The sequence below is a fragment of the Brassica rapa genome, chromosome A01 (assembly GCF_000309985.2).
Source record: "Brassica rapa cultivar Chiifu-401-42 chromosome A01, CAAS_Brap_v3.01, whole genome shotgun sequence".
Lineage (NCBI taxonomy): Eukaryota > Viridiplantae > Streptophyta > Magnoliopsida > Brassicales > Brassicaceae > Brassica > Brassica rapa.
In genome coordinates, this window is record NC_024795.2 from 21691569 (window position 1) to 21716563 (window position 24995).

The following is a 24995-nucleotide window of genomic DNA, read 5'->3' on the forward strand; positions in this document are numbered from 1 at the left end:
CTTTAAAATGACTAGAGCTCTTTCACCGCGCTTCGCGCGGTTTATATTTTCTAATTGTATAAAATTTGAAAAATACTTATATGATATTTATTTGAAAAGAACTCCCTTTTTTTGAAAAAAATCAGGTTTACATTTATGTAAATTGATTAAACTATACAATGTGAAGTTTTATTAATTTTCTTTTTAAAACAATTCTGTTAGTATATACACAATATCTTACTAATAGATATCTTACTTAAAAAAAAATAAAAACATGGAGCATTTCTGTTTTTCGGAGCTTTTACTTGTTTTCTATTTTCTCAGTTTTTCTCTTTCCTCTAATTTTGTTCCTGCTTATTTTCTTTTTAACTATATAAAAGTCAAAGCTAGTTGCAGATGTCATCAACTCCTAAGCTTTAAACTAACCCGATAAAAAATAATCAGTATGAAAGGCTAGCAAAAACAATAAGAAGTTGCATCACAGAAAATAAACTCAAAATCGAAACTCTAATTTGAGTATAACAAAATTTAGTTTATAAGATATTGACTTAAGATAGAAGGCTAGATAGATTGTATGCTATGTATGAGGATATACGTTATGATTGCAAAGTATGTAAGTTCTCTGTTTATATAATTTTTTTTTTTTTTAGAAATATGGACTTTAAATCTTTTTATAATTTTTTTTATAAATATAGTTTTCAAAAAGCAAAAAATAAAGAAAAAATATATTTCAAATTTAAAATCATAAATATATCATTTTAAAATTTCCCCTTTACAATATATTAGGTGAGTTGTTTTGTTTGAGTTTGTATTTTGATAAGTATTTCTTGGTTAAATAATTTTCAATATTAGTTGCTTTATTTTTTTTAATAAACTTGGAGTAAACTTGTTCATTATCTTATTTATACCACATATTCTTTTTTTTTGTGTGATAATTACATAAAATTGAAATATGAGCAGCATAACTAACACACTAAATGCAAGGGCTTAGTTCCCTTAGTTTAATCTCATTTTTCATCTCAGTCATTAATTTTGTTGATCTCTTGCATGATATGATATTGTACATTCTTTTGTAATTTTTTGTTAGTTCTCATTTGAAGCTTTGAGCAATTTGTACGTAGTTGTTATAACATATAGCATATGATTAATATGAAGTCTTAATCTTTATATATATTAGGATTAATGTTCTTCAATATTTTTTATAAAAAATACTTCTTTCATCCTATATAATTAGTCCCACAAATGTGTATATACAATAAAATTTTAATTTATTAAACCTTCATTTTCATTGAATGTTTTCTATTGTCTATGTACTTAGGCTTACTTCATTTTCTTCTCGATTTAGATGTTTATCTTTGTATAATGTAAAATTTGCCATTTATATTTCAATCTCTTTCTATATGTTTAATTATATTCAGTTTTTAGTTATCGTTGTCTTCAATTCTTTTCATATTTATATTTTTACATTCTTTTGGATATTTATATTGACTTTGATTCTATATGTTTAAGACATCATCTTTTTGGATATTTGAAATTTTACATTATTTCCAAAATTTGTCTAAATTTTAATTTTATTTATAGAAGTTTTATTTTAAATAATTAACTTAAATATATATATTTAATATATTAATTTCTTACAGTTTCGGAGTTTTAACCTGTTAGGTAATTCTTATGCTTAGTTTCCAAACATATGTCTAAATATCTATTTTTAGGAAAGGCCGAGAAATTTATTAATTTTTTTCCTAAATACTTTTTCTCAACTGTGAAAAGAGAATAACTGTTATCTTGCGATCAATAATCATAAAATGTTGATTTTATTATTTTAGCATTAGGACTAACAACATGTGTAATCCCAAATTTCTTTTGCTTATGAAAATAATCAAACATTGACAACGTCGTAGCAGTGGGGAGTTAAGAGGGATCAACACTGTTCCCCGGTAAAGATATCATCTAATCCTACAATGACAACTTAGTACAGTATTACTATCTATCTAATCACCAGCTGAAAATAATATTACAGTTTTTTTACAAATAACTCAAAGAATATAGGCTCAATGAAAATCACCAGTCCCAAAATTGCTGCTCATAAAAAAAAGTACAGCCTAATCAATAATTCATATTTATGTCAGCTTCACTAAAGGCTCATCGCATCCTAGAAAGAGAACCAAAATCTAACTGAGCAAGATCAGGGAAATTATGAATCATACAGCCTATTGCTGTGCATGCGACCAATCCATAGAGTTCGCTGAGCTTACGCTCTTCTGCATATACTGGTTCTCGGCGATTGCTGCCGTTGTCATGACAACTATGTTTTTATGTCTGAAAAACCACAGCGTGGAGATGTGGTAGCTGATTCCACCATGCGATCTTGCTCCCATTCATCAAAGGCTTTGTCACAAAGATCATTGTTAAAGAAGCTGAGAGTTGGTAAGACTGCCTCTTCAAGAGCTTTGAATAGATCTCCTTCTTCTCCCATATCATACTCAGATATGTGACGACTCATGGAAAGCATTGTTCTGAAACCAAAAAAAAAAAATAACAATCAAAGACAACAAATAAAATAGAACATAGTTCAGATATTTGAGACAACAAAGCTCATATCTTTAACCTTTCCGGGTTTAGCGCTAGACCTGTGGCGCCAGTTTCTCAAAACGGGTCAAAAGCCTGATGTGACCATGCATAACATTTTAATACATGGTCTGTGCTCTGTTGGGAAGCTCGATGATGCGATGAAACTCGCGGCGGAGATGGAGCATTGGAGCTGCGTTGCGAATCTTGTGACTTACAACACGTTGATGGAAGGATGCTTTAAAGTTAGAGACAGTAATATCGCCACAGTGATTTGGGGTTACATGTATAAGAAGGGGTGGGGAGCTGATGTTGTATCGTATAATATTATGCTGTCAGGGTTGTGTATGTGCGGCAGAGTTAGGCACGCTATTGAGTTCTTTGATGATGCTCGAAGCCATGGCATTGCCCCAACCCCAACTGTTGTCGCATGGGACAGGGGAGAGAGTCGAGAGACGAAGCGGTTTATAAAGAAGAAGAAAGAGGGAGGTGAAAAGAAATCATTAAAAGTGAGTTAATAACACAATTGATTATTTATGGCAGAGGAGGCTTGGTAACGGAGAATGCATGAAGAGGAAACGGAGAAGACGAAGTTGACGGATAGAGTAGATCGATGATTCTTATGGTCTGAAGTGGGCTTGAGGTAGGCGTAACCATATCCGTATATATGCAGAAGGCCTGCAACATGACAACGAAACATGGGCCGTAATCTGAAGTGGGTTTCAACATGACTTAAGCTATCCTGACGTGGTAGAACGGAGAACCCCTATTGGACGATTTTAATAGATGATGTGGACACCTTCTCTATTGAGTATATTTGGCTTTTATTATTGTTAGATTTATTAGCTCTCGAAAGTCCAAAATAACCATTCAATTCATAATGACATATATATATATATATATATATATATATATCTGAAAATGCTTAAATACATGCTAAAAGGCTAAAATTAATTACAAAAACACACGAAATTTCATCAAAAAGAAGGCCAATAAAATGTAAAAAATCAAAGGTGTAACTTAGCTCAGACGATTTGTGGTGGGACATGAAACGAAGGAAATGCTCATTTCTAATAATTACAAGGTTTATTGGCTTTTTGGTAAATCATGATAGCGAGGATCCATTTCCATATATGTACACTCAGGGGCAAAGCCAGGTAGTTGAAGATTATGGGTGCATGTGCACCACTAACTTTTCAGTTCATTTTATAAGGCAACACTGATGAAATAAAATTATTAGGAATACACTCATTCATTCAATTTATGAGCTTTGTGCACCTAGTAAATTCGCCACTGGTGGAGCTAGATCTCACTTTTATAGAGATCATTAGTCATTTATTACAGAAAAAAAGGAGTTATCTTGACCAATTTACCACAATAACAACATTGGATATAAGCCTACAAATTTTTATTTATTGATTTCATGTGGGTCAGTTGACCCCATACCTCCAACTTGGCTCCGCCACTGAGGTACGCTATGTTAAGATTCCAACTGAACTATTATATATAGTTTTTCGTTTACTATAAATGTTATGGTTTGTATGTTTCTAGGTAAAATAAAAAAATAAACGGTTTTGAAACAAGGTCAATGAGAAGAGTTTACCAGAAAAAGATCAGCGAGAAGAGGAGAGAAGCCATAATAGTTGCATATTATACAAAGATGACCAAACCCATCGGAAAATAAGTATCGTCAGAATGTCAAGAGAACCCTCGGTGTATACACATTTTAATAAGACTCGGATTTCTGTTAGGGTCAAAATTGGTAACGATGAAATCATTGTCCGAAAGTTCCGCAAAAACCTTTCTAAAGAGGAAATAAGAATACAGAAAATTAAAACTTTGCATTTTTAAAAACTATTACACGACAAACTCCTCGCACGGGATCATTCAATCCACCGAACGGACAATTCCCGAGCATCGGAACACACGAACCAGCATCGTCCGAACCGCCATTGGGCGAGTTGGACGAACCTCATCCAACTCGCCCAATGGCGAGTTAGATCAGTCTTGTCCAGTTCACCTTTAGGTGAGTTGGATCAATCCAATACCATGCATTCACGTCTCCGGAACTCCCCCTTTGGATCTTGGTCAAATTGTCTTTTGTTTCGTCTCGATTGGAATTACCGTTGAAACTTTACGATAAAAACGATGAAAACTTATTTTCTAGTGTAAAGTTTGGATCGATCGTATAAGACAATAACAATTAATTTAACACCATGGTTGTCTCGACTATACAATTGATTTTAGACTATTTCGTAAAACTAACTTCGTACTGAAGGCAATTCTTCCTGATGAAATCGTAAAAATGTTTTAGTCAAAAAACGCGGCGAAAGCCCGCTTACGATTTCTTATGAAAGTCGGCCCAAAGTCACTATGACGGTTTATAAAATATTCACGAGAAAAGATAAATATCAAGTTTGAAGATAAATGTCAAGTTCAGAGATAAATGTCAAGTTTCAAGGGATAATCATGAAGATCAGGAAAAATGAAATATTTCCGTAAGAAGATAAACTCGACCCAAGAGCGGAAAAAGAAATCCCAAACCAACCTAAGAGGCGTATATAAAGGATACAAAGGCGAGATGCGAAAAAAAAAACTTGGACATCCATAGCAAATTTAGCACTTAGAGCAATTTAGGCAATTTTTGTTTTTGTTATCGAGTTGTGACTCAACTAGGTTACGAACTCTTAGGTCTTTAGAACTAGGGAACTCGCTGACAGCTCTTGTGGCCAAGGCTCTTATCTATTGTAAAACGCTCATACACAGATTCGAATAAGATCTTCTTTGCTCTCTTTACGTTTTGTCGAATTTTTACTTAATCTATTTTTGTGTTCTTATTACTTGGCGTATGGTTTAGCAGATATCCGAGATTTTTAGGAATTTTAAGACTTTTTTTCTTTATTTTATGAAAATCGACGGTGTGAATTTTTGTTCCCGTAATTTCTGAACGTGTATGGGATATTGGACAAAAGAAGAGCGTAGCGTAAATAATCAGATCAAATTGGTACATTATTTTTATATTGTTTATTCTTTTAGTTTAAGTCTTCGTTCATTGTTTCTTATAACAATTTTAAAATATCCAAGCAGTAATAGTCTTATAGTAATCTCGTGTATTCACGTTAGCCATGAGCTCGATTTTTTTTTGAAAGCTAAATTATTGCTGTTTGACGAGTATGAATTTGGAATTCTGCCAAGTGGTTAACATGATAGTCTGCAAGAGACGATTGGTACACTTCCTGATATTAATTGAAAATTGTTTAAATTCAGGTCAGAAAGTAAAACATTTTTAGGCTAGTCTACTATGTATCAATAAATGTGTTTTTACCGTAGACGACCGGACAGTTGGTAGGATTTATCAAAAGAAATTTTTTTTAATATAAAAAAAATCTTAAAATAATTTTAGAACAGGAAAAAAAATTTGCAAGAAAATTTAAAATAACTTCATAGAATATAGTCTATAACGAGGAGTATAGATTAATTCAAACTTCATCTTACATTTTTGTCTAAATAAAAAGATATCAATATAAAATAAAATTTAAAATTTGCATAAAGAAAAGATCCGAATACTTTTTCTATAAATTCATAAATTGCTTTTTAAGGCTTCAAATATTTAGGACCCGCCTTAGGTAAAATGAAAGGATAAAACTCATACCTAAAACTACAGCTTTTACCTAAAACTCTGGCTCCTAGTTTATCCCAAAAACATCTCGCAAAATAGAAATTATTTCGTTCTAAACACTTCCTACAGTTTTTTTGCGTCATGTCAAAGGAGCACTCAGCCATTCCATATATCGTTTCCTTCCCCACCCTCTTCTCCTCCGCCGTGTAGTACGGCGCTTCTCGGTTAGCATCACGAGTGGCATTTTGTATCATATCGTCGATGAAATGCCGCGGTTTGACTTTGTTATATAGATCGTCGGTTATTTTCGTTGCATTGGACATACAGAAATTGTTGTCGTAGTCGATCATGCCTAAAGAATCGATCGTAGAAAAATATAAAGAACATTGGTCGTACCATATTATTCCACCTTTGTGTCTTGGACATCTCTTAAAAAACTGTCATATACATTTTAAAATATTTGATGCCACAATCAAAAAAAAAAAATTGCACGCACGGGATGTAACCAAAACTGATACATCTACAAATTGGTAAAGTGAGTTTACCTCGGGTTTGGCGGTAGCATAGCAAGAACGGCATTTGGGCCCGTGGGTGTCTCCGCGGCATTGAAAGAGCATGACTATGAAATCAGGACTTTCACCAAGGGTCATAGAGATGAAACCTCTCTTAAAACTTCCTTTAGGGAATTCACTGATGATACGTTTTAGGTTTTTCTCATACTGACTTCCCGGTTTGTATTTCCCTAGAGTGACAAAGCATTTATGGTGTAGGTACGGATTTGTCATATTCACTGACGAAACAGCGCGTACAAATAGAAGTTGTATGGCCACCACGGCCAAGATAGGGACCAAAAGGAGGCGTACTGATACAGACGGTGAAATATACATTGTTGTGGATACTTTTTTTGCTCTTCTTTGATACTTGTTTCTCTGTAAAATAAGCGTTAAGACTGTGGTGTTTGGGTAGAAGGGAGGGATATGGATACTGAATGAAAGGTGACTTCTTATATATATAAAAAGTTTTTGGTTAGCTGATTAATAAAAGAGAGGAGTGGGGAGCTAACTAAGACTTCGTATTTGCGGCGAAAAAAGTGTGACTGAGTTCTACCTCTTACAATCACACGATTTGTATGATGCCACTCGAATGAATGAATTGTTATTTATTTCTATAATTACGAGAGTTTTTTGTTTTTTTCACTTTAATCGACTATGATAAGATACCAACTTTCAGTTTCATCTACAATTAGCAACATATATACAATAAATATTGTCTACTATGAACGTCACATGTGCATCTGATAAAATAAAAATTATTTATATAAGAAAAACAATCTCGTTATAGAGAGTCAACCAAAACCTTCGTCAACGAAATTAATATTGTTGAGTAACATTGCCTATTATCAATGTGACGTTTTTTTCGTATGATCACAACGGGACATTTGTATGTACATATATATATATATTAGGTGATTTTCCGTGCTCATGCACGGGTATAAATATTTCTAAAGTAAATATATTATAATAATTGATTACTACTGACGTTTAATTTTAAATTAATTATAATTTATATGCATCATTTATATTAATAATATTATATTACTTTAATTATATATATGATTTTATATATGTTATATCTAATCGGTTTTATTGTTTTTAGTCGATTTATTTATCATTTGGGTAAATTAGATTGCATATATGAATTCAACTGTAATATTTTTTATTCTATATATTAAAATTTTGATTAATTTCTTATTTGCATTTAAGTGGTTATTGTCTTACATATGTAAATATATTTTATAAAGATTATGTATAACTTATGATATATTGTGCTTAGAATGAAATAAATAATAAACTAAAGTGTCTAATTCCAAATTATATAAATTAATATAACGAAACGATATATTCTGAAGTCTCACGCATATATATAAATTTTACAAAATAACTAAATTGTAACAGTTGATTAATATTTTATTCGTGTAATTGATAAATATTTATTCACAAACTAAAAATAAAATTAAATGTAATCATGATTTGCAGTCGGTAAATATATTTCTAAAGTAAATTTATTTTTACTTTTTTGTTAATATCTCTTAAAAATAAGCGGTAAAAAAATTATGATTGTATTTAAAAATAATATTATATAAGGGGAATTGCCACTAATACCAATTTCCTAATACTACTTTTCAACTTTACACTTTTCAACTTTACCATTAAAATTTTAATGGCTAAAGTACCATGATACCCTTATTTAATCAAACATAAACATATGCTTTTTCCAACAAAAAATTTCAAATTCAAAATCCCCAAATTGATCGACGATTCCGGCGAGAGACTCGACGATTCCGGCGAGAGATTCGACGATTCCGGCGAGAGATTCGACGATTCCGGCGAGAGATTCGACGATTCCGGCGAGAGATTAGACGAATCCGGTGAGAGATTCAACGATTCCGGCGAGAGATTCGACGATTCCGGCGAGAGATTCAACGACTTCGGCGAGAGATTCGACGACTTCGGCGATTTCCCCGGTGAGATTTGATTATTCAGGAGATGTTGACGTTCGACGAGATTTGGCGAAGACTACAAGCTCAACGAATAGAACAATCTATCTTAACGAACGTAACAAAGGTCAGAGGATAATAGATAATGATTTTCGTTTCTTTTCTGTAATTTCTGCTTGGTTTCTCAAAATCGATCGGTTTCTGGGAAGGAGACGAAGTTTTTTTCATGAAGTTTTCAAATCTCAGATTTATAAAACCTTATAAATTTTTATTTATGAGGAACATAGTGTTATGTATTCTCGGAATGGGACTGTACTCCTTCGCCAGCCTCATCCCCTCCTCCACTGTCACCTTGTACTTCGGCAACGCGTCCTCCGTGAAAATCCATAACGCGACGTAATCCAATCCCACGATCCCGATCCTGATCGGCTCATCGGTGACTATAGCCACCAGATCTTATTGTTTTGTATGATTCTGCAACTCAACCTTAGGTTTTCATGACACTTTGCCAATGAATTACTTTGATATTTCCAGGCACAATTTTCAAAAATGGTATCGAAGAGATGGCTGGAAGAACCTTACGATGTGTGGCACTGGCCTTCAGAACCTATGAGCTTGAAAAGGTCCCAACAGGCTAAGAACTCTCAGACTGGGTTCTCCCAGAGAACGACCATATTTTACGATCTATAGTAGGCATAAAGGTGAGAATTAGTTTTGTTTATTTATGTTCATTTTTACTTTTATCTTAACATTAGTCAAATGTATACATCGTATTTGTTTAATTTCAGAACAATAACCCATATATCATGGGCTGCAGTATTTTTGTAGTGTTTCTTATCAAATTATTTTCAAATGTGGATTCAGAATGCTGGTGTCAAAGTGCTTCTTTTGTTCGATTTAACCAAAAAGGCCCATTGCACAAATTATCTTTCTTAGCCTGCTAATAACGCTGCATGATGTTTGTTGATGTTCAGGTTCGTATGGTTACTGGTGACAACGTCCAAACTGCCAGGGCTATTGCTTTGGAGTGTGGAATATTGACTTCAGATGCTGATGCCTCAGAGCCTAATCTTGGAATGGGCACGTGTATCCGTCTGGTTTGTAGATTTTTTGACTTCCTGACATTAGAGAGTATCTAATTGAGATATGCTTTGTTTTCCTGCAGAACATGAAGCCTCATCAAAATTGGAAACAACTGTTTTCCATAAAAAGACGCAGCAGTAGATCATTTCTTAGAGTAATGCAAGATATGTACATGAACCTCTTCTTTGGAGATGAAGTGTTCAAATACTTTAGGAGTTATGATAGTTAGAGGTGATCTTGCAGTTGAACGTGGATGGGAGATACTAGATAATATACAAGAGATTATAGCTGTTTGCAAAGTTGCTAGTGTACAGGTGATTTTGGCGGAGATCACAGATGAATGGCAGAAGGTCAAAAAATTTTACCAAAAGTAAACATGATCCTGCTAAATATTTATTTGTCTATGAAGTTTGAATATTTGTGAAGGGAGAGCTGTGTGATGTTGATAAAGACAACTTATTATAAGCCTGTATAAATATTTTATAAGCCCTTATAAAACTCTATTCTATAAATCAACTTATTATTATTTATAATAAATTAACTTAGAAGTCCTTACAAACCAGTTCAGAAACTCTTATAAATTAAGTTATAAACCTTTATAATCCAAAACCAGTTTATAAACTCTGATAAATCAGTTTATAATCCCTTATAAGTTAATTTATAAAACCTTAAAAATTCATTTATAAACCACTTATGAATACTTAAAATTAATAATAGGGATTTACTATCAAAATGACTCATTTATGATTTCGCATAATCAACTATTGTTCAAACCAGTTCATAAACTCTTATAAATTAAGTTATAAACCTTTATAATCAAAAACCAGTTTATAAACTCTGATAAATCAGTTTACAAATCCCTTATAAGTTAATTTATAAACCCTTAGAAATTAATTTATAAACCATTTATGAATACTTAAAATTAATAATCGGGATTTACTATCAAAATGACTCATTTATGATTTCGCATAATCAACTATTGTTCTACAAAACCACATAAAGCAATTGCTAATCATCAATTCAGGGTACAAGATTGATGCATACACATGTCCAATTATTTATAAACCATTTATAAACACTTATAAATGACTTATACACCCTTATAAACCTTATAATTTGTTTAAATAATTTTATAAATGAAATAAAGACTTTTATAAATGATATATAAAAAACTCTTATAATGATTATTTATAAATTCTTATAAATAAATAGCTGATATACCAATTATGATTTTTTTTGAAAAAATTATAAACTAATTTTAAAATATATTCTTTTATAGTTTCTATAAATTATTTGTTCTTAACCAATTTACAAACACTTAAATAATTATAAACTTATATTAATGGGCACATTTGTTTATAGGAGTTTATAAATGATACACAAAACCTTCTAAATTCTTACAAAAGACATATCAGTTTATATATACTTATAAAATTTTATAAATTGATTTATAAGGTCTTATAAACTGATTTATGGTTTTTAAGGTGATTTTTGGGGTTTTAAGATAATATATTATTTTTATTAACTAATTTTAGTTCTATAAGTGTTATACACCGATTTATAACCCTTCTGATATTTTTCTAGCAGAATATATATTTTTCTAACAGCTCTAGAAGTGCCTCTAAACCGTTTATATACCTTTTATAAATTCTTATAAAGCCTTTATATTTTTTTATAACCCTTTATAAATGGTTTATAAATTATGAATAATTTTTTTTATAAATCTTTATAAACTTTTATAAATTATATCTTTATAATTGTTTTTTATAAATCTTTGTTATAGACCCTTAATTAACATTTTAGAAACCTATATAAACTTCTACAAATATTTATAAACCTTTATAAAAGGTTTATAATCTCTTTATAAGTTCTTATTAATTAACCTTTTAAAATGATTTATGAACTCTTATAAAATCATTTGTATATTTATAAAAGATTTTATAAACTCTTATAAACTTTTGTAACTGGCTTTATAGACTTTTATAAATAGATTTATAGACTTTGAAATAGTTTGTTAACTATTATTACTGATTTTTGAATTACTTTTTGCTTTTTAATATTACCAAAGAGATATCCACTTTTGTAATCATAGGTACGTGAGACAGGACTAGAGACAAGTGTGGAAACCTCTAGAAAGAATTAGCTATTGCATTTAAGTTGAGATTGTTGGTTTTCCATCATAGTATAAGAAACCACAGTGAAGTGAAGTGAGCGTCCCTGCTGTTTTGTTGTGTTTTGGATGGCTTGGAAAGGAAACAACATGTGGATTTGTTCTGTTTTGTTACAATAAGATCTTATCCGTAATGAAGATAAAAGTCCCAAATAACTTATCTGTTAGGCTCTCTGTTGCAACCCTGTTGTACTATATGTCCAATGTTCTTCACATGCTTCCTTTTAACATGAAAACAAAACATATCTTGATCTTCATCACATGAGCCATCAAGAGGATGATTCTAGGAAGAAGAACAGACATTTCCTGATTATTTCATAACATTAACCAATTGATAACTTATCTAGAAAAACACACATTATTTATGAAATATTAATCATCATTTTACAAGAAAAAGAAACGCTTCATCTTTTCTTTTCTCTTTATTCTTCTTATGCTTTTGTTCCTAAACAGTATTATGATGGCTATATAAACATATTCATCATTCAATTTTGATAACACAATCAGAAAATAACATTTATAAACCATTATAAAAAGAGTTATTTACCTTATTTCCTCTTCTTCATTCTGCCTTTCAATTTGCACGGGCTCCTCAACTTCTGTATCAGCTTCCATTTGTTCTTCTTCTCCTTCCTCAAGTGTCTGCCCCTATTTCCAAGAGAAAAAAAAAACAATAACAAATTTAGGATGTCTTATAATTTTTTTAAAATGATAGTCCAAATTTATAAGGGTTTATATATTAGCTTACTTCATTGATTTTTGATGTTTCTCTTTCTTTATCACCGTCGCCGAATTCAGCACCAGCTTCCACTTGTTCTTCTTCTTCATCTTGTGTTTGCTCCTATTTCAAACAAAAATAAGAGATTTATAAATGCTTATAATATTAAAATAACTTAGCAATTTCAAATTTGATAAAGTCTTATAAAACATCAAAAACACAATGACCTTAGAGGTTTTGCTGTACATCTTTGTCTTCTGTCCTGCTTTGTCGACCAATGTCTTCTGTTGTAAGAAAACATCCACAAATCCTTGTTCCCAATCGCTTTTCTTCACTTTGTATCCTTGTTGAACTAGTTGTACAACACTGTCAAAGTTCTTATCATCAGGATGTGTTGGGTTCACCAAATGTTTGAATTCCTCAGAGAATCCAAACATTGTAGTAACCACACCCTTTAACAAGGATAAAACAATATTTTATAAGTCTCTGTAAATCTCTTATTTATAAACCATTATGAAACAATATAGTTAACTTAGTAATCTCATGTGAATGGCAGGAGCTAATGAGGGCATGACACAAGCAAGGTGTTAAGACAAGTGAAACATGCAAGTTCACACACAAAACACAAGCCAAGAAGAAACATATCAACCATTCTCAATAATCTAATGTGAATGTTAAGGGCTAGTGTGTGAATGATGCATGCAACATGTTACAGAAAAAGTACAAAATGAAAAATACTCTAAAATGTCTAAACACTTCACATTTTTTACCAAGGCGCCTGCTTGTAACGCTTTTTCAAGGAGTATGTTTATAAACCTCTTTCTAAACAATACAGTACGAGTAAATTTATAAACTTTAGTAAAAACTCACATTATTTTTCTTCTCCACCTCCAACACTTCAGTAATTGTCGGAGCCCTTGTTGAGTCCCTACGTAGACATAACGGATCTGCAGAAGAGGTTTCCTGGCAGAAACCCAGATTTATAAGGGGTTATAATTCCTTATAAATTATTGACTTGTATTTATCAACAATCTCATGAAACCCAGATTTATAGAGAGTTATAATTCCTTAATATTCAGTTTTCACTAACGGAAATTATCTCTTCCTTAATATGCAGTTTTCACTATCGGAAAATCTCTTTCTTAGCCGGAACCATTCAGATCAATCTTAATATGACTTCAAAACCAGATTTAAGTTTTCAAATACTCAATGTTTTCACTCTCAATGTTTCACTATCAAATTTGTTTCTCTTAGATCGACATCTTTAAATGTGATATCTAAGAGAACCTTGTTTGATTGTTCGATAAGAGAAAGCACAAAATCGAATCAAACAAAAATACAAAAATTAGAGACATACAAGTTGTGAATCACGTATAGGAGTTGACATCTTGGAGATTTTGAATCGATTTCGTCGCCAGAAGTCGACGGTGAGAGAAAGTCGACGGAACTAGACGGTGAGAGAGACGCCGAAACTAGATGGTGAGAGAGACGCCGGAAATCGATGGTGAGAGAGAGAGACGACGGTGAGAGAGAGAGACGATGGTGACTCGGGGAGAAGGAGAGAAACCGATGGTGGAGAAGAAGATAAGGTAAGGGTATTAGTGCCTTTTGCTCATTAATGAAAGTGGTATTTCTGAAAATGTCCTTAGACTAATGGTAAAATTGAAAAGTGGTATCCAACAAAGTGTAAAAGTAAAATTTCCCCTTATATATACATATATTTTCGTTTTTCAATTCTTTTTTTTTTAACTTTATAAAAATTTTCCTTTTTATTATATGTGTATATTTTTCGGAATTTTTTTAAAAAGAAACTAAATAAAATAATAAATAATAGTATTTTAAATGTAAATTAATTCATTAAGGGTATCAGTGTAATCAATCATCGTGAGAGTTAACGTGAGAGCAACATATAGGAATTATGTAATCATTTGAGAAAATATATAGATATATTAAAATATTTTTATTTTTTTGAATTTTTTGTATTGTTTAAATTATGTTTTAAAAGAAATAATATTTATGTTTCTCATCGACTTCTCATTCATCTTCAACAGTGGAGTTTGGAGAGAGCTATTCTAGACGAATCGTGATGATAGTTTTCTAGATCGAGAAGTCTTGGTGTCTCTCATTAACTACTTTCTTAACTCCTTCGCCCTACGACCATGATACACACACAATGCATTTTCCCCCTCTTCAAGGCGGTGCATCTTTGCTATAAAAGGTTAGTCTACAAACCTCAAACATCATCTTCACAAATCCAAATAACATTTGGAATGTTTTCCAGTAGAATGGTGTCGTCTCAAGGCGGGTTCGTAAGCACACGGGAAGCTGATAGAAGGTGTGTTTGGGGATGGATTTGAAGGGTACGTGAAGTTTGTGACGGAGGAGATGTTGCAACTGAGCGGGCAGAAGTCGATCATTATCGTAAGTGGTGCTAATATAAGAGGGTGGTCTGCGAAGATGATCCATGATATGAACTTCAGATCGTGAGGAATGCTGGTGCTGTGCAGATTCAAAGAGAGATCTCAGACTCCATCAACATTCAAGATGCTAAGGTTTGTATATATCAAATTTGTAACTTTATTGATTCAGGTTTAATAATTTAATAGTGTCTTTGAAAAGATGTAGCATTTGACCTAGCCGCTTCAATATAATGCATAAAGATTTAGATAAATAGTAATCTACGTTTTCTTAAATTGACCTTTTTGTTTCTTGCGAGTGAAGGAGTTATGTTTTGGTTTTCCTTGGCACAGTGTAAGGAATTTTATGTGCATGTACATGATGATGACATCACCAAGTCCCTATTCTCAATTTGTTTCTTAATATACCATGAGGAACTTTATTAGTAACTCTGTTGACTCTCTGCATGTTATAAACTTTACGACATCCCGTAAGTCTCCACATCAACGATTTCGTGATGAAAAGGTAACTGCTCAAAATGGGACTAAGACAGGCCATTAACCCGCAACACATTTTTTTCCAGAAACACCACAGCCCGTAATGGGCCACAAGTTACATACGGATATTATACAAAGTCTCATCTCATCTCCACATCTTTTTCTTGTAGATGTCACACAATTATATAAAACAATTAGATGTCACAAAATCATATATCAATCCCTTGCTCTTCAGTAACTTTAAGAAAATACAAATGGGGCTTTCTTCTTTTCTCGGATTCCCTTGAGCTTTTATGAGTCCTAGATCGTTAGACATTTTTTTTTTTTTTTGAACAAATGATCGTTAGACATATATAACAAAAGTGATAGTGAAGACATAGGTTTTGTTAAGGAGACTTACTACACCAAGTGATGAAATGTTGCCAAGTTACATACTATTCAAGTTTTCATACTTAAATACAAAATTTCCAGGATAAATAGAAAAAATTTTAGAACAAAAGAGAAAAATCTAATTACAATATTGTTTTTGAAGTGATTTTAATGAATTTTGCGCCTTTTTTTGTCACTAAGCTCAAGTTAAATAAATTAACAAGAAAAAAAATAAAAATGGAAACCATAACGAATGATTAATAAACAATCAAAAAAAAATATTTGTTTCGGTTGTTCTTTTTTTTTGCAGCAAAAAAAAAACAATCAAAACAAATATTTTTATAAAAAGTAGTTTAAAAGATATAAAAATAAAAAATTATTGAAAATACATAATATAATTTCGAAAATAAGTCAACAAACAATAATTAAGTGAAATGCATAATCTAGTCTAAAATATATATAAACTTCCAAAATATCTATAATCGTAACAACAAAAACGGAAGAAAATACATTTGTCATATTATTTTCAAAGGAAAAAAATATATTCTCAAAAATATTTCAAACTTTACAAATTGATATGAAATTGATGGAAAAGCACAAGCAGTGAAAATACATACTCTAAACATTTTCTTTTTAAAAAGTAAACTATCTAATAAATAATAATAAAAATATCTATAAGACTATCACCAAGTATGGACACACTTTTAAAGAATCAAAATGACATGGTAATATCGTTTCTTGAACTTTTATATTTAAGCAAATAATTACAAAGTTCTGACTAACCGCAATACACAAAAGTCTACAACGAAAACATATGATAGTGGGTGATCTCAAATAAAACAAAGGAAATGCATCTTCTAAATAAAAATAATAACTATTTTATTCAAAAAATAAAAACTGTGTAATTATGTAATTTAGTCATCCACACCTACTTCAGCTCTCAATACTATAACATGTTATATAAAAGGAATTACATATCAATAATTTTTCATAAAAATAGATAACGGATCTTTTGAAACTTAAAACAAAATGTATGATCTGAACACTTAACTACGTCAAAATCCTGTACGAAGCGCGGACTCACCCTAGTAATAAAAATAACATTGTAAAATTCATAGATCTGTGAATTATCATTGACATAATAAATATACAGCATTAATCTTTAATAACTTAGTGCAAAATAAAATAAAAGTTAAAAGAAATAATGTGAATAATATCGATAATAAAGTACACATATGAATTCTTCTTTTAGATGATTAGTGATCCTATGCTAAAAGAATGTGAATTATTAATTATGGTAGCATCATAGATTAAACTTGAAAATGCAATATATCTATACTCAAAAGCTTATTTCTTAATCATTTGTTTGAGTTTAGAGTTCACTGTCTACAGTTTCTTTGTCTACATGCTTAATTTAGTGTCGTGTGAGCTATTGATTAGTGTTTATCTTGCTTTAGTAACTATTTTAATCTATTCACTTTTAGATTGATAGTATAATCTGTTTACCTTAGATTAAGATCTATATTTGTATTTTTGTGCACTAATGATTCAACAATGACATTGCTGGAACTTGCAGGCAAGTAATGAGAGTTAATTAATGATTTTCAATTGTTAATGTCCAAGGTTTAATAACAAATATCTAACAACCACCATAAAAACTCTAGAACCAAGAAGAATAACCATATTTCCCAAACAGCCAATGGCAATGGGAACAGAGAACATTTATAATTATTGTCCTTAGAAAAGAACAAACCACTACACTAAACCTCTAGGATTTTGGTGGTTACCCCAACCTAGATTAAACCACCAAATCTCCTCAAAATTTGCTTGTCTTCAAATTCTTGATCCAGCGGTTCACTGTAGTCCAACTGTCTCCTCAGACTGCTATGGCGAGCCACTGGGGGGAAAGCGGGTTTGCCTCATCCGGTGAATTTGAGCGCCAAACTTCTTGGAATTCTTCTTTGTTTGCTTTAGGAGACAGTGGTCATGTTTGTCCGCTGCACACAACCATTGGAAGCTAACGGTTTGTCTAGGTTATTGTGCTTGACCGCCAAACTCCCTTGAATTCTTTCTCCTTGTTTTACTTCCTCTTTTAATGTTGTCTTAAAATTCTCTTACAGTAGCACCAAAAATTCAAAATATATATTCCAATAAATAGTAAGGAAAATTCATATATATATTTAAGCTCCGAAGATACGATGTTTAAACCTAAAATGAGCTCAAAATGTGATTAATTTCCTTAAAAATATAACAGAAAATAATTTTAGAATATAATTTTTGACAAGGAATATAGATTTATTTAAACTACATCACACATTTGATCTAAATAAAATAACAATGGGTGAATTAGGATACTAATAAGAAACATTAAGGAAATAACCATCGGGTTTGGATTTGACAGGTATGACATTAATAGACATTTTTCTACTTTACAACAAGTGGATGTGTAAACATTTATAATTATTGTCCTTAGAAAAGAACAAACCACTACACTAAACCTCCAGGATTTTGGTGGTTATCCCAACCTAGATTAAACCACCAAATCTCCTCAAAATTTGCTTGTCTTCAAATTCTTGATCCAGCGGTTCACTGTAGTCCAACTGTCTCCTCAGACTGCTATGGCGAGCCACTGGGAGGAAAGCGGGTTTGCCTCATCCGGTGAATTTGAGCGCCAAACTTCTTGGAATTCTTCTTTGTTTGCTTTAGGAGACAGTGGTCATGTTTGTCCGCTGCACACAACCGTTGGAAGCTAACGGTTTGTCTAGGTTATTGTGCTTGACCGCCAAACTCCCTTGAGTTCTGTCTCCTTGTTTTACTTCCTCTTTTAATGTTGTCTTAAAATTCTCTTACAGTAGCACCAAAAAATCAAAATATATATTCCAATAAATAGTAAGGAAAATTCATATATATATTTAAGCTCCGAAGATACGATGTTTAAACCTAAAATGAGCTCAAAATGTGATTAATTTCCTTAAAACATATAACAGAAAATAATTTTAGAATATAATTTTTGACAAGGAATATAGATTTATTTAAACTACATCACACATTTGGTCTAAATAAAATAACAATGGGTGAATTAGGATACTAATAAGAAACATTAAGGAAATAACCATCGGGTTTGAATTTGACAGGTATGACATTAATAGACATTTTTCTACTTTACAACAAGTGGATGTGTAAACATTTATAATTATTGTCCTTAGAAAAGAACAAACCACTACACTAAACCTCTAGGATTTTGGTGGTTACCCCAACCTAGATTAAACCACCAAATCTCCTCAAAATTTGCTTGTCTTCAAATTCTTGATCCAGCGGTTCACTGTAGTCCAACCGTCTCCTCAGACTGCTATGGCGAGCCACTGGGGGGAAAGCGGGTTTGCCTCATCCGGTGAATTTGAGCGCCAAACTTCTTGGAATTCTTCTTTGTTTGCTTTAGGAGACAGTGGTCATGTTTGTCCGCTGCACACAACCATTGGAAGCTAACGGTTTGTCTAGGTTATTGTGCTTGACCGCCAAACTCCCTTGAATTCTTTCTCCTTTTTTTACTTCCTCTTTTAATGTTGTCTTAAAATTCTCTTACAGTAGCACCAAAAATTCAAAATATATATTCCAATAAATAGTAAAGAAAATGCATATATATATTTAAGCTCCAAATATACGATGTTTAAACCTAAAATGAGCTCAAAATGTGATTAATTTCCTTAAAAAATATAACAGAAAATAATTTTATAATATAATTTTTGACAAGGAATATAGATTTATTTAAACTGCATCACACATTTGGTCTAAATAAAATAACAATGGGTGAATTAGGATACTAATAAGAAACATTAAGGAAATAACCATCGGGTTTGGATTTGACAGGTATGACATTAATAGACATTTTTCTACTTTACAACAAGTGGATGTGTAAACCACGCGCTGGTGAGTTTTGACAAATACAAATAGAAAAGTTTATTGACACAAGAGTACAACAAATGGAGAAGAGAGAGAGAGAGAGAGAGAGAGAGAGAGAGAGAGAGAGAGAGAGAGAGAGAGAGAGAGAGAGAGAGAGAGAGAGAGAGAGAGAGAGAGAGAGAGAGAGAGAGAGAGAGAGAGAGAGAGAGAGAGAGAGAGAGAGAGAGAGAGAGAGAGAGAGAGAGAGAGAGAGAGAGAGGTTACATTTTTAATCTATGTTTACCAAATATAATACTCCAAGAAAATATTGTTATATTTGAAGATGAAATTGAACTATATTATATGAAAGTGTAATATAGTATAGATTTAACATTGAGTTTATGTAATAATGTTTAAAAGATGTAAAATATATGTTTGTTTTAAAATTTTCAAAACATGTTATATATTTTTTTAATATACAAATTATAAAATAATAACTGTTTTTAAAAACACTAAAAGCAATTGAAATTTAAAGGGAAAATACAAGAAAAAAAAAGATATTACATATAAGTGTAGCATGGTATAGATATAATAACTGTTTGCAACGGACTGTTCTCAACTGGTGAAGATAGTTTCAGAACCAGGAGAATGGCCAGCTTTTGCAAGTTATTTGGAAGACATCAAAAATCTGAAAGAGAGCTTCACATACTCCGAGATAATACATGTACCAAGGACGCAAAATAAAAAGACGGATAGTCTAGCACGCAGTGCCAGAAAACAGCCGTCTTTCGTCGTTCAAATGGATCAATATCTCCCGGTGTGGTTTACAGAGTCTGTATGAGTCTGTAATATTGTCGACAAAAAAAAAAATGTACGGGTACTATAGAGATTAATATATATTGGATAGCCTATACTCTAACCATCACCTTTCTTATGTGCATTTGCTTAATTATATGAAAGTGTAGCATGGTATAGATTTAACATTGAGTTTATGCAATATTGTTTAAAATTTGCAAAATATATGTTTATTTTAAAATTTTCAAAACATGTTATATATATTTTTTTAAATATTTGTTTTTACTATGCAAATTATAAAACTGAATAATTGTTTTTAAAAACACTAAAAAGCAATTGAAATTTAAAAGGGAAATACAAGAAAAAAAAGACATTACACATACACATCCATGTGTAGGGGTACTATAGCAATTAATATATATTGGATAGCCTATACTCTATCCATCACCTTCCTTATGTGCGTTTGCTTAATTATACTTTTTTTTTGTTATACAATTAAATTTACCAATAATATATTCAGATATTTCAATACAAAACAATATTTCAAGCTTATGAAAAAAAAAAAGACATTGTTTCAAACTACTTTCTAAATTTTCAAATATTTAGGACGACGGCTCTTCTCAAAAAGGAAAGGGTAACATTGAGTTTATGTAATAATGTTTAAAAGTTGTAATATATATGTTTGTTTTAAAATTTTCAAAACATGTTATATTTTTTTTAATATACAAATTATAAAATGAATAACTGTTTTTAAAAACACTAAAAGCAATTGAAATTTAAAGGGAAAATACAAGAAAAAAAAGACATTACATATATGTATCTATATGTAGGGGTACTATAGAGATTAATATATATTGGATAGCCTATACTCTAACCAGCACCTTTCTTATGTGCATTTGCTTAATTATATGAAAGTGTAGCATGGTATAGATTTAACATTGAGTTTATGCAATATTGTTTAAAATTTGCAAAATATATGTTTATTTTAAAATTTTCAAAACATGTTATATATATTTTTTTTAAATATTTGTTTTTACTATGCAAATTATAAAACTGAATAATTGTTTTTAAAAACACTAAAAAGCAATTGAAATTTAAAAGGGAAATACAAGAAAAAAAGACATTACACATACACATCCATATGTAGGGGTACTATAGCAATTAATATATATTGGATAGCCTATACTCTATCCATCACATTTCCTTATGTGCGTTTGCTTAATTATATTTTTTTTTGTTATACAATTAAATTTCCTAATAATATATTCAGATATTTCAATACAAAACAATATTTCAAGCTTATGAAAAAAAAACATTGTTTCAAACTACTTTCTAAATTTTCAAATATTTAGGACGACGGCTCTTCTCAAAAAGGAAAGGGTAAAATTCATACCTAAAGCTACAACTTTTACCTAAAACTCTCGCTCCTTGTCTATTAAAACAGCAATCTTCATAATGCTTGATATTATGTCTCAGACACTTCTCGCAATCCTTTGACGACAAGTAAAAAGAACACTGCACCATTGCATATATGTTATCCATTCCGAGCCTCGTCTCCCCCGCTGCGTAGTACATCCCTTTTGAATTACCTTGACGAAGGGCTTTAGTTGTCAGATTGTGGATGAGATCCAGCCAATCGGAGTTGGAATAATAATGGGCCATCATTTTTTTTGCATTCGACACACATAAATTGTTGTTGTAGTCGATCTTGTCTAAAGAATCAATCGTAGATATCTCGAGAATGCATTGGTCGTACCATATCATTCGTCCTTTGTATCCCGGACATCTTCTGTGAAGCTGTCATATACATTTTGCAATATGGATGCCATAATCAATAACAACACTGCATGCACGGATGTAACGAAATCTGATATATACATGTGTGCACAAGTTTATGCATGTAAATATGTGAATATAGACCCATAAAATTACTAAAAGTATTTTTATTAAATATTTTTACAAATTGTCTATGCCTAAAGATCTCAGGACTGGCTATATATGTGACAACTAAATGAATAATAGATAGTGAAGTGAGTTTACCGCGGAAAGGGCAGTAGCATAGCAAGAACGGCATCTAGGCCCACTGATATCGCCGCGGCACTGAAGGGTGAAGGATATTAGATCAGGACCTTCACCGATCATTTCCATTTTGGTACCTTTTTCAAAACTCTCACTCGTTACAGGGATTGGTTCGATGATAAAGTTTAGGTTTTCCTCATACTTACTTCCCGGCTCGTATTTCCCTTGATCGACAAAGCATTTGTGGTGTAGATATGTATTTGTCATGTTCACTGACGAAACAGTGCGTACAAAGAGAAATTGTATGGCCATCACGGCCAAGATAGGGACTAAAAAGAGGCGTTTTGATTCAGACGGTAAAATATACATTGTTGTTGATATACTCTTTGCTCTTCTTTGATACTTGTTTCTCTGTGAAATAAACCTTAAGATGTTTGTGTAGAAGACTCGGAGGGATATGGATATTGGATAAAAGGTGTGTGGTTGCCTGATTGGTAAAAAGAGAGCAGAGTGGAGCTAAGACTAAGTATTTGCGGCGAAAAAAAGGTGCGACTTATTCTACCTCTTACGATCACACGATTTGTATTATCCCACTGCTAACCTCGAATGAAGAAATTGTAACTTATTTCCATAATTATGAGATTGCTTATTTTTTCTTTAATAGAATATATGATAAGATACCAACATTTAGTTTCATCTAGAATTAGCAGTGTATATATTTATATATAATAAAACTTGTCTACTATCAAGGTCACATTTTTTCTCGACCTTTAGTGTAAAAAAATAGTTGTATATTGTAAGAAAAAACAATCTCGACCTTTAGTTTTAAAGCAAGATTCAGTCGATTATAAGATAATAGGATAGTACTCGGCTGAGTTGGTGATTCATTGTTAGCCCCGCTGATTGAGCCAGATAATTAATTTTTGGTGACTTTTTGATGATTCAGGCCTTCAGGGGCCTAAAGGTAGGCTGCATTATTTAAAATGATATTCATATCATATTTAGATTTTGGGCTTACTTAGCCCTAATTAGTTATGGTTAGTTGGCTAATGAGCTCTCTTATAAAATGCCGACCAACTTGAAACGGGTTAAACCATACGGTTTAATTTGGAGTTGCGCACATGTCAAGCGGAATCCAATCATTTAAACTACGAAAATCCTATATATATTAATTGAAGATCATTTAAAAAGGTTGTAACATTAAGTTTATACTAATTAAAAAAAAATCATGCTTAGGTGTCATTTAGGATGTTAATTTAGCTTACGTGAGAACTTAATAATCAATTGAAAAAATGTTGGTCCAAATCCAATTAATAGGAAACATTATATTAACCCAAAATATAAGAATCGTGTATTTTTTCCTTAAATAAAAGCTACAGAATTAACTAATATGATTAACATATATATGGTAATTAATGACCATATATATAAATATGTGATAACAATTTTTTAGGGCTGTTCAATATGGTAAAACCGAACCGTACCGAACCGAACCGAACTGAAATAGACAATATGGTTTGGTTTTGGTATATACCATATAAACCGAATGGATATAATTTTATAAAAACCGTAGGATTTGGATATGGTTTGGTATATAACCGATTAAACCGAATAAACCGAACAAAACCGATTAAAAGTAGAAACATGTAAATATGTATCTATTTTATAACAATACATGAAAATCTATTTGTTACATAAGTTAAATTTGTGTTAATAACTATTACCATAATTTTATAGTAATAAAAACCTTAATTTGTAAAACACTTGAACTATAACTAAATAACAATACATCGCAATTCAGACATCTTATTTTCTAAGTATTTTTTTGATCATTTTGATTTATTTTAGTCTTCACTAAATTAATATGAAGATTATAAATTTTATGGACAATAATTAATTGAAAATTTTCAATTGAAAAAACATGACTTTAATGAACACTAAATATGAAAGAGTGGAAAAAATTTTCTTTCATGTTTCTGTTTTGTTTCATATTTTTATTTTCAAAATTTCAAACTTTGATTTTAGTTATAGATTTGATTATTTTATTTGATGGTAGAAACATTTTTACTTTTTTGTTCATTTATTTGAACATGTAATATATTTTTAATAAATGATTGTGTTGACAATATGACTCTAAAATTCATATAATATTATCTCAAACAAAATAATTATTTTTTTTGGTATAAAACGGAATAAACCGAAAACCGACGGTATATAAACCGAACCGAACCGAAGTAAATATGGATTTAGAATGGTAGTTATATTTTACTAACCGAAATACCGAAACCCGAAAAAACCGAACCGAAACCGAACCGATATCCGGATTGAACACCCCTACAATTTTTGCATCCTTCTTCATTTTTGTTTAATTTTATATTATTAAAACATTAAACAATCACATTAGT

At 31.2% G+C, this 24995-nt stretch overlaps 2 protein-coding genes across 5 annotated transcripts; both read right to left on the reverse strand.

Moving 5' to 3' along the window:
- Positions 1-5976: 5976 nt before the first annotated feature.
- LOC103874437 (putative cysteine-rich repeat secretory protein 17) lies at positions 5977-19878 on the reverse strand. Of its 4 annotated transcripts, none has more exons than XM_033286991.1 (7): positions 13992-19878; positions 13505-13597; positions 12862-13086; positions 12665-12757; positions 12464-12564; positions 6712-12199; positions 5977-6603 (listed from the first exon to the last, which is right to left on the reverse strand). In XM_033286991.1, exons 1-6 carry the CDS (start codon positions 14019-14021, stop codon positions 12127-12129), a joined length of 615 nt encoding a protein of 204 aa, XP_033142882.1. In that variant the 5' UTR covers positions 14022-19878; the 3' UTR covers positions 5977-6603; positions 6712-12126. The 4 variants fall into 4 exon arrangements, with proteins under 4 accessions (XP_033142882.1, XP_033142884.1, XP_033142886.1 ...); XM_033286993.1 differs by having other exon boundaries at positions 6712-12361; XM_033286995.1 differs by having other exon boundaries at positions 6712-12380; positions 13992-19876.
- Positions 19879-21038: 1160 nt separating this feature from the next.
- Positions 21039-23036, reverse strand: LOC103834929 (cysteine-rich repeat secretory protein 18). Its single transcript, XM_009111025.3, has 2 exons — positions 22612-23036; positions 21039-22368 (listed from the first exon to the last, which is right to left on the reverse strand). The coding sequence occupies exons 1-2, from the start codon at positions 22957-22959 to the stop codon at positions 21904-21906; spliced, it is 813 nt and encodes a 270-aa protein (XP_009109273.1). The 5' UTR covers positions 22960-23036; the 3' UTR covers positions 21039-21903.
- Between the last annotated feature and the right edge of the window lie 1959 nt (positions 23037-24995).